Source organism: Malurus melanocephalus, unplaced genomic scaffold (assembly GCF_030028575.1).
Source record: "Malurus melanocephalus ecotype Western Australia unplaced genomic scaffold, MMel_1.1 scaffold_134, whole genome shotgun sequence".
NCBI classification, from domain to species: Eukaryota; Metazoa; Chordata; class Aves; order Passeriformes; family Maluridae; genus Malurus; species Malurus melanocephalus.
This window is the reverse complement of record NW_026623366.1, coordinates 468,053-479,242: the sequence shown is the minus strand read 5'-3', so window position 1 is coordinate 479,242 and position 11,190 is coordinate 468,053. Positions and strand designations below refer to the sequence as shown.

The window sequence follows — 11,190 nt, the reverse complement described above, 5'->3', positions numbered from 1 at the left end:
GAGTCTTCTCCATCTTCGAGAAGTAGTAATGCCAGGCTTGAGCCTTGCCTCTACTGATCATCTGGCAGCCCATGTACTGCAGTCTAGTGGTCAGAGCAGGATGGACATTGAGGTTTTTCACCTAAAACAGGTTGAAAGTTGTTGATTAGAGCAAACATACATATAAATCATCGTCACCTAGAATAACTCTCTCAAAAATGATAGATTTGGGTGTGTTACTCAAGAATAAGRGAATGAGAGATACAAAAGTAAGCAACTGAACTGGGTCTTTTCCAAGTCTTTCAGTCACTCTACGTGAAAATTTTAAGAGTAATATCAGGAGAACTATCCTGTTTACTACCCCATCTTAAAAAGCCACTTTTGTAGGAGATAAGAGATGGTGTCAGTATGAAATRGAAATGCTTGTTCAGCCAGGGAGCAGAGCAATGCAGCTTAAAGTAAAATTGTACTTGCTAAAGCTTTGACCCAGATATGCCTCAATTTCTTTCAGTATCTTTTCATTTGCATGTTTTCTGTTATGGAAAAGAAATTGATACATTTTCCCATCTTATTTTCTGTATGAAAAGCAAAATATGCTGAATAACTTTATTTRTGATTACCACATATGGTGCCTTCCTTTGCTATTCATCTTGATAACTGTATTTTTCAGGAAGACTCTCATGATTTTATTCTATAGTGTTTTTACAATTCAGGAGTTTGAGCATAAAAGTGAAAAAAAAAAAAAACCCATCACCAAACCATAGCAAAAAGAAGGCTCTAGCCTGACATATGAATTTCATCATAATAAAAAATGAACTAAAGCATCCCAAATATCAGTTTGTTCTGATGACAGAGCAGGTTTCTTATACATGCTGGGGTGCTTAGTTAATAATCTGACAGCAGAAAAGTAGCACAGGAAGCAGARATAGCTACACATCTAAAGATTTTGCCAGTCCACTTGAAGAGCTGATCCCTGTAAGAAGTAATGTGAACATTGAAATAGTACAATTACCCACAGATTTCCCTTTTAGGCTTGAGAGGCTTTAATTTATATACACTATCATCTTGTTTGAAGTATTAACAATATGGACCACAATAAAGACAAGGTCAAGTCTCTCTTTAGAAAAATTGAGAGAAAAGTCTTAGAGCAAACCCAGGACCTGTATTTTTGGAAGCAGCCTGTCTGACAGCATGCTCAGTGAGACTGTTTGAAGAGCCTAAAGCTGACTGACCTATTGTAATAAAATGCTTTCATTTTCTCTTGACATTGTTTTGCTCAAAAGCATAGGAAGTAATTATGAAGTAAAAYGTCTTTCATCTTCAGAGGACCTGGAATGATGGCCATAAAAAGGCAAGTGGGTAGAAGTTCTGATAGGATATGGATTTTCAATATGCATAGTTCTACATGTCAGCAAAAGCAGGTCATTACAGTTTTCTGTGAMATTCATAACTAATTTGATGGAAGTCCTGATATAATATGCTATTTAAGCCTTACCCATTTTGTAATTGAAGTCTCATTTCAAATGACTGTGGCAATGTGTTTTTATTTTCAATATGGACATCTGTCTTCATACTGTGTGGCAAAGTCATTAACCACTGTAAATATGCATTTCATAAAGGACTGACTCGGTGTTATTAAAAGCTCAAATAAAACTAACAAAAAGAAAAATATTTGCTATAATTGGGTCAACCATTATTCCATTTTTTCTCAAAATGGTATGTGTATTTTTGAAAGTTATTCTTTTGTGGTTAGTCACAGAAAGTATTTAAAATATAAGACAAAGCAACTAAACTTTCAATTGAACATGAAATCACCACACTGTGCTTTTGTGCCTCCACAGCCATGGGGTATGAGTGACACTTGAAAGCACATTACACACACCACAGAGGTCCCAGAAACTCTGGAATACTTCAGTACACAGAGGATTGACCTTGGTGACTTCCTTATAAAGCACTTCTTTTYACAGAAATCATAGAATGGTTTGGGTTGGAAGGGACCTYAGAGATTATCCAGTTCCAACCCTCCCACAGGCAGAGACACCTTCCACTAGACCAGGCTGCTCAAAATCCCATCCAACCTGGCCTAGAATACCTMCAGGGATGGAGAATCCACAGCTCCCCTGGACACCCTGTGCCAGTATCTCACCACCATCACAGGAAAGAATTAATTCCTAAAATTGARGAGAAATTTCTCTTCAGTTCATGATTTTTTCTTAAAGGCAGAAAACCTTTATCTCTGATGCTAAATTGCAGACTTACATTGCAATTTTTGTTAGGTATGGTTTCATTTTGAGAATTCAGGCCTTCTTGTACCTATCAGTAATTTAGCTATAAAAGAAATACCTACCCAGGGAAACCAAAATTTAGGTGACATTAAAATGATGACAAACATTGACTTTAATGGCTGCATTGTCCACATTGACTACTGCAGATTGATAATTTTCTTCTTGAAAGTCATGTAATTAAAAGGTTCTTGCTGCTGAAAATCGAATAATTGTGTCACCTTGTACTATACAAATATAACTGAGGAGCTGACAGGAGATAAGATAAAAGTCAATAAAAAGAGAATAATTTATTAAAAAGATCTAATGTTACAAGAACAGTACACAGAAACTATTATATTACTGTGTCTTCCACATTGTATATACCATTATATATAGCATATATACAGATTGTATACAATATATCTAACATTTTGATATGGGCCATGACAGTAACGTTCTTTTGGTCTGTGAAACAAGGCTTCTTTCTAATTATTTTTCTTTCTGAACAGATCTTGTGACATTATACAAAAATACAGTCTCCTCAGTGACGCCAGACTGCACTATTACAATCTTTTACATGAAAAAGGAAAAAACTTTCCCTTGCAACTAAAAATGTCATGATAAGGAAACATCTTCTACAAAGTAACAAATAGGTAATACATAGGTACTTAAACATTTAAAACGTGTTTATTAATATATTTAAGATGCAAAATACATATTCTGTCCATGTTGAATATAAAACATACCTCCTTTTGTCCCTGCAATACAACTACATTACCTGATGGTATGTTAAATATTTCTATTTGTATCTTCATACTAGATGGAGCTCTATCTCCTCATCAGACTTTTATTCTTCCTATAAAGCATATCCATTTATTGTTATCAGAAAGTTTAACCAAATGCCACCAGCAGTGAATGTAGCCTTTTCGAATACTCTGAAACAAACTGCATTGGCAAGCAATTGTATAAAAAATAGAGGAAATTATGCATAACTAATTTATAAAATAACCATTTTTGGTTATTTTTGGACTTWTTTTGGTTCATCACTTTATTCTTATTTATTTTAACCTTTTGACAGATGATGGATTGTTGACACAGGTTCTCTGCACAGTAGTAATGCTGCTGTTTTACAAGGGACAGCAGGTAATTATTTTCTATGAGTTTGCTCTATCAGCAAGTTACATTACACCTTGATATCTTTGATCCCAGAAGCAGAGTTATAGAAGGCCTCTTTCTGTATATCTACAATCTATTAGTAGTTATCCTCCCTTTGTTTTCCTGGCAACATGGCGACTAAGTAAATTTAAACACTTTCTTTAGAAAATTCTTTAAAATATCAGTGGGTAATAAAAATTTGAATTGAAACTTTTCTGAAAATTTTTATTGATATTGATATTGATATTGATTCTAAGGAAAAAATATTTAGTCATCAGTCAACTTTTCTCTTTSTTGTTCTCTGTTGTGCTTTCTTGGCTACTGTTTTGAAGCTGCTGAGAAAGTGCACAGTTAGAGTATATTAACCGAATGCCAAAATTTATTTTGCTGTTGGCAAAATTATAGCATGTTGAATTGGAAACTCATCAGCTAAAACAGCTTTTCATCAAAACTTTTAGAGGGATGGACAGCTGGAAGAACTAGGCTATTAGGTCTTTCATATTAAACATTTTTGACTTGTTTTGTCAGGCAGTGAAATGTTCTTCCCAGGCATGATCCCTGGACATGTTAGCAAAATGCCTCTCTTCATAACAATGTGCCCACCATGGTGGTACAAACATACACACCATCTTCCCTGGGAATCATTTTGCCTCAGGTGTCAGTACATGGAAACATATTCCAATGTAGAAAAATTGTCCAAATTATGTACCGAGTAAAAAATTGTCTGGTACAGCAAAAAATGGGGATTAAAACTGATAGCACACAATACCTACAAGAATAATCTCCAGTGAGCTATAGAAATAGAGCCAATTAGTTAAATAATTGGAATTATGCTCTGTAGCCCTTTTCCAAGTTTTTTTCTCAGAAAYAAAATTCTCCAAAATATATCCTACTGCAGTCTGTATATATGAGAATGATTACATTCTGAAAAAYGTTAATATCCTCTCCATAACAGGCCTTTATAAATAATTCAACTTGATTACCAACTATATAAAGCATTGAATGTTACCAAAGAATGGACTCAGAGGAAAAAGAAAATTACGACTGGGAAGTGGTTGGGAGGAGTAGGTTTCTCTCCTTGCATTGCTTTGAATATTTAGTAGCTTAAAGTATAAGACGTTTAAATGCCCAGTGGAATTTTCATTGTCATATGCAGTAGGAATGGATTTCTTATTTACTACTTAAAATTTCATTGGACATGAAATATTGTGGTATTTGATAAAAAAATAACTTGTTTCCTCTTAAGTTTGTGTTTAATATTTTCCTGTTTTCATAAAATAAATGGGTTTTCTGCTTTATTTTGGATGAGCAGTCTGGTATTTCACTGACAATTCTTGCTAATTGAATAGATATTATATATTTTTAGAACAAGTTCTTTATGTTTGCAGTGGTCTTTGCATATAAACTGTATTTTTTCACCCTTGTCAGTAGGAACAACCAGTTACAGGGGATGCAAGCAAAGTATTCAACTAAGCTATATCAAACTTTGCTCTATATTTGAAAAAAGTTTTTTTTTCCAACCATACAGGTGTACTGTTTAAACACCTGTTGATACATGACTGGGCTCACCAAATTCAAACATTTTAAAAAAGGAAAATACATTTGACAAAAATTACCTTTGCTTACAAAAGTTTATTACATACAACCTGCATATTTTTGGGCCAAGAAGTGTCTCCTCCCCAGAGGACTTTTACAAATAAAGAAGAGATAAAAACATAATGAATTATTAACCGTGTCTCGAGCACTCTTCTAAGGGCACCACAGGCATTTYGATGGGTCTCTAAGCATTAGCTTGGGTTTCCAGTTTCTCCACGGACATAAAACTCCATCCCTTGGTGTCATCAAGTTAAAGCAAACAAATAACAACAACAACAAAGTCTGCAGCCTTCACCACGAGGCTGAAGGTACCACCAGTGCCAAAAGCAATGTTACAGAAGATGAGGAAGTAGACAACACATGTAAGGTGGACTGAGCACTTGTTACTTTCCCTCCTGAAATGAAAAGAAAAATAATTAAGGAACAAATGATGCCAGTGGTTGTCAGAACATTTAGATATTAGCTTTTGCCCAAAGCTTATATTCTATTACTCTCAGCAAGGCTAATTTTTAGGTGATGGATTACTTTCTGAGAACTGTAGTCACAAAATAGGCTCCYTACACAAGTGGGACTTTATAATGAAACCTACAGCAACTCACTTTCTAGATCCTCACATTCAGTCTGCAATTGAATAGGAGATTCCAAAAGGATATGTTTTTGTGCCTTAATCTTCAAAAAAGAAGTAGGCTACAGAAACTGTCCTGAGTCACGAATCTCTGTCCCAGAACAAGGAATGAAAGCTACCCCTTGATCTCTATATTTTTTCAGAGGAATGTCCATCRTCCTGTGTTGATTTTTGATCACAGCATTGCCTTAAAAGGCCATGCAAAAGGGAATTGTACTCTGGGGTGGTAGAGGCAACCACCTCTAGATGGAAACAGAACCATGATGGCTGTCCTTGGAGAACTGCCCTAAAGGAAATGAAGATGATATACATAGTCTAATTAGATGAAGGACTTTGTGACCTAGAGTTATGGCTCAAAAGATACATGAAAGAAACATTCCAGGGAATGGTGTCTTCTGCATTTTAACAATAGCACTGTGGTTTGTGACCAGACTAGAGCTGAAATTGTAGTTCTAGATAGAAATTTCAGACTAGCAGCTTTTCGTTAGTCCTCCTTAAGGAACAAAAAGCAGTATTTAGTGGAACTTTAAAGTGTTAGTAGAAGTTTAGAATTAAAATTCCTTGTTGTGATTAGGCAAAGATGATGTTATTTTCTTCTTGTTCTTGGTACTAATCCTCCCATCCATTTTCTACCTGTGTAATATTGATACTTTAAATTCTTTGAAAATATCACAGTAACTGAGGAGATAGAAGCTAGACATCATAATTTACTTAATTTACCAATAGGTAAATTTACATAATTCAMCTAATGGTAACACAGTAATACTGCAATAAGTTAATAATTAAATTAAGTAATCATTATGCAAGGGAGTCASTGGAATTTACAGAGAAAATCAGTTTATTCTCAAACATGCACATATACAGGGTTCAGCCACCTAAATACAKGCCTTTTTAGCTGTGCTTTACAGCACACCTCTGGCTGGAGGTGCAGAATGATGTGTGTATCCCCTACGTCCCACATCATGTCTGTCAGCTCCATTTGGGATCCCTTGGAGCATTGCAGACATCCTTAGGTGCTGATGTCTTATTAATTCAGAAGATTAGCTGAATTGCTGTCCAGGCKCCACTGCTGGTCTCCATGGATTGCATCCCAGCTGGCTCTATTGCTATTTGAGGCACCTAGTGCACATATGAACATCTATAGCTCAGGGAGGTTTTCAGATGTTATCCTTAAAAGGGAAAGGTTTCCTAGAAATCATCTTTTTGTTCATCAGCCTCATACAGTTGCCTCAGATGCTCTCAAAAATCTCACCTTTGTTTCAGCATAGAAGGAGACTCAGATCAATGATTTCATGTATTACATGTAAAGGATTGCGAGAACATTGCTTTTCAGGTAGAGAATAACAGAGTTAATGAGCATTGCTCATTAATCACCACTCTTTCAAATACAAGTGTAACCTTACCTGAAAAAGATGGAACCCTGATCTGGGGACTTGCAGTCCCATCCCCTCCTTCGCTGACTGCACAGACCTCAATGATGTAGACACCAACATCAGGGAGAAGCACCACAGCAGAGGTTTTCTGTGTTTCTATAACTTGGCTGTTGCTCTGKCCCTCTTGCCAAAATAACACCTGTGGTCAGTAAAGAGGACAGTGGTCACAGCAGTCATTCCAGCTCTGCACCAGACACTTTGTGTGAAACACTGCCATGTTAACTATTTCAGGCTTTCATTAGGGATTTCTTCACCTTGCACTTGAACAGACATCTGCATTTACTCTTTCCTTCCTTCAGTGGCTTCAAAAGAGTAATAGCCAAGTATAATAGCAATTACCCAACATGAAAGGACAGAGATTATGACATAGAGGAAGGACAGGGCATTTGCCTCTCCGATGTGCTGCACAACTTCATCTCCAAAACTTCAAAATGTATTTTGAGTTTYGTTTGGTTCAAATTCTTATCCCAAAATTTATATTGATATTCATATTTTTGGCTCAAGAACCCAACTTCAAATGTTRAAAAAATGTCCTGAATAATGTATTGATAACGTATTTAATGTATTTACCTTAGCTGGATAAGTCAACTGAGAACAGTTCTGATCTGTCCCTGCATTTCCTGTGAAACTCAATCGAAATTCATGGCATATGGGAAGAAAGCARGTTGGTTCATAGCTGTCTTTTTGGTATTTCTGCATCTTATGCAGTTTCTATTCCCACACAAAATTGAAAAGGTCAGAGACGTGTGAAAAACSAAAGGAGTCAACTATTTCAGAATATCAGCTATTCTGATAAAGGTTAGAACACTTTCTGGTTTATTGGAACCATTTTACACTTGGTGCTATTTCCTGATGTATCAGAGGCAATATRAGACTGTAGTCTATAGAAATGATTTGATATGAGCTTCAAAAAAACCCAAACCCCACATCTCTCCAAAAACACTGAAATCTTTCTACTTTGATTTAAAGTATTGCAGTGAATTCTGGTTTTAATGACTTGCTATTTAAATGCTATTCTGGATTTGAATCTTTGAAACTTCAAAACTCTAAATTCCAGGCATTACCATCACCAGCATTATCCCAAAACAAACTGAAGTGTTTGTGTTTCTCTCTCACAAAAATATTAATTTTGATGTAAATTAATGATGTCTCATTATTATGCATTTCTCTAAATCCTACTGCAAACACAGTTGAGTTGAAGAGTTAGAAATTTCACTGAAGTCTGATATTATCAATAGCCACTCCTGCCCCAGAGATTATGGACTGACCCCCTCAGATAGAGAGGCATCAGATAGAGTTCAGTACTTGAAAATCACAACTCAAAAATATGTCAGGACATTTCTCTCACTTTAATTTTATWTATTATATTTCACAGTGAAAACTGACTTGAGACTGTGTATAAAATGTTTTACTTGCAGAGAGGAACAAGAAAGGGGAAAAAACCAAAAAACAAAGAGGAACAGTTGCTCGGAAGAGAGAAAGGTGAGCAAGGAAGAGGAAAAACTGACCTTGTATCCCATTACATCAGATTCGTTAGCTAAAGGTCTGACTGGCTCCCATCCAAGGGACACATGTGAGCCTTCCTGTATCCACATTATATTGCCTGGTGCTTGGCTGGGAGCTGAGAAGAAAAAATAGCATGTATATATATATATATATATAGGTAGCATTGTTAAAACCAAAATAAAAGTATTTTATTCTTTCAATACTTTTAAAACTGGTAGCGTTAGCAGGCTCCCAACTTTAGATGGAACACTTCAGACTTTTTTCATCAATATTGTAATTTAATTGATTATGGTGTATTTATTCCTCCCACCCAATAAACTCCACAAAGCTTATGAACTTGCACTCTTTTCTCTCCCTTTGTAAAAAAGCCTTATTTTTCTAGGAAAATAACCTTTGTTATGAATGCAAAGTCATATGTATGCATGTCAAAATATCAGAGCAAAGGAAATCAAAGCCATGAATCAGAGCTTTACATGATTCCTGATTATTATACACTCTTATTAAATAAAAGCCCAAGGGGACAGAAGTTGCTCCCTGACTTCTCCCTTTCAGCAAAGSTGTTGAGATTACTTACGGGATTTCTTGGTCGCTGCGTGCACAGCAGCACTAGGTGGTCCATACCCTGCAGCATTGTATGCCCTCACTGTTAGGTGATATAATGTGTTTCCTTCTAATCCTGTCAGGAGGATGGATGACTCATTTCCCTCTGTTTTGACCTTTTCTGCTGCTTCTTCCTGCTGCATGTCCTTCCAGTAACCAACCTGCCAACAAGCAACCAAATGAAGGATTAATACAGGCACCTGGCAAGCTCATGCTTCCAGATGCTTATACTCATAATCCTGTGGAAGGTATTTTTGCCATTTGCACCTTTTTCTGATCATCAGGCCCCTTAAGCATATGGGATTTGCAGCTTGACCTCAAGCCATGCAGTGCTCGTTTCTCCAAAATGGCAAGATTCGGAACAWCATGGTGTGACTCAAACCATATAGAATGGCAGTGTGCTGGCAAAAGAAGAGGTTACTGTAAGAGCAGAGGTGAAYTTTGGCAGGGACACATCATCATTGAAGGAGAAAAATCAAGAAGAGCTCATCCTCTGGTGGCTCAGCAGAATATCTACCTTCCCTGGAAAACTCTGTCCTCATCAGTTACAAGTGTTGTGAGCAATATTTTCTTCCTGGCCTGGTGCAACTCAAAGCCAAGAGATTTCTTATCAGTCCAATGAATAGGCAATGACAGAACAATGATGGAAATRTTTCAATCATCTGAAAAATCTTAAYGGAAGAAAAAGAAGGAAGTGGATTCAGTTTTAGTTCTTGGATATRAACAGGTTTCTGGTAAATGGAATTTTGATGTGTTTATGCTCTTCCTTTTCAGACATACAATCAATCCCTAAATGATCTTTGGTTCTTCTTAATTCTTATTCTCTGGCATCTTCATTGAATTAATTGTAATCTCAAAGAGGTTATAAAGCTGAGCTGAGAGTTTGACCAGCCTCTTTCCTCAGGGACCGACTATGTGCAGGGAGAAAAGCATTACTATTTGTTTATAGTGTGTCTAGGTGAGCTACACAAATAAGGCAATTCTCTTGAGGCCCTATTTTCCCTTACAGGAGATGTCACTAACATTCATTCAAAGACATATATTCAGCTTACCAKTATTCATGCCAACACCTACTTGCATTTCTTCCACATTTTGACCTTTTATRTGAAGTTGGTTATTTCTTAATAAGTTATTTACATTGTATCTGGATAAGTTTTCCTCTGAGGAAAAAAGGTCACAGACAACACAGAACTCTTGAGAATGCCTCTCAGAAAATTTTGAACCAAAAAAMACAAGGGGTTCACAAGAAAATAAGACCAATCAGCACAATGCTRACCTTTTAGGATTGCACTAGGATCRCCAYAAAAAAATCTGAAAAAATCTCATTGCAAAAATAAACATTTGAGGTCCTATCTTCACTTTAGTAAAGTGCTTCTATTAACATTGATTAAGTTGCAAAACTCAACACAGTTTGTGTCAACTCTAAGTCCACTCTTTCAACTATAAAATACAAGTAAATGTCTTTTGTGTGTGTGTGTGTGTGTGTGTGTATATCCCTGCATAATCTCATGCTAAAATGCTTAAATTCTAACATGAATTACAGCTCAGTTCACAAATCCAGCTGCAGTCACCACTTGTTCTGAAATAAGTGAATTCACTGAGGTGTTTTTCTGGATGAATACCTGACCAAAGCTGCTGACATCTGAAGTTACACCTGTTCAGAATCAGTTTTCTTTTCTATAAAAGTAAAAAGAACCAAAAACCATTTATTCATATACTACTATTGAATCTCCAATGCTTATTATCTCCTGGACAGAATCTGGCAGATTCCTTTCACTTTCCTTGTGATTCATCTTTACAAATTTGATACTACAACAGTGAGAACTGCACAATATCGAGCACTGTGTGAACAGTGAGAGGGAACATGTGTCCTGGAGACCCTATGATCCAGATGGTGTGKTCTGATGAGGATCCAACAAGAAAATGGTCAGAAAGGAAAAGCGAGTTGACCAGRTTTACACAGCAGTGGGGGTGAAAAAGCAACTGAAGTTTTTCTCCTTTTTTTAGAAAGCCAGGGGCAAAATTCTAAGTA

At 36.3% G+C, this 11,190-nt stretch overlaps 1 protein-coding gene across 1 annotated transcript in view; it reads right to left on the bottom strand.

Moving 5' to 3' along the window:
- Positions 1 to 3,914: 3,914 nt before the first annotated feature.
- CNTN5 (contactin 5) overlaps positions 3,915 to 11,190 on the bottom strand; it is a 220,073-nt gene continuing 212,797 nt past the window's right edge. Inside the window, exons 19-22 of the mRNA XM_057370839.1 lie at positions 9,133 to 9,319; positions 8,561 to 8,673; positions 7,023 to 7,191; positions 3,915 to 5,389 (exon numbers count right to left, since the gene is read on the bottom strand). Coding sequence (XP_057226822.1) covers positions 5,286 to 5,389; positions 7,023 to 7,191; positions 8,561 to 8,673; positions 9,133 to 9,319 — 573 coding nt within the window. The 3' untranslated portion in view covers positions 3,915 to 5,285. The remainder of the gene's footprint in view (positions 5,390 to 7,022; positions 7,192 to 8,560; positions 8,674 to 9,132; positions 9,320 to 11,190) is intronic.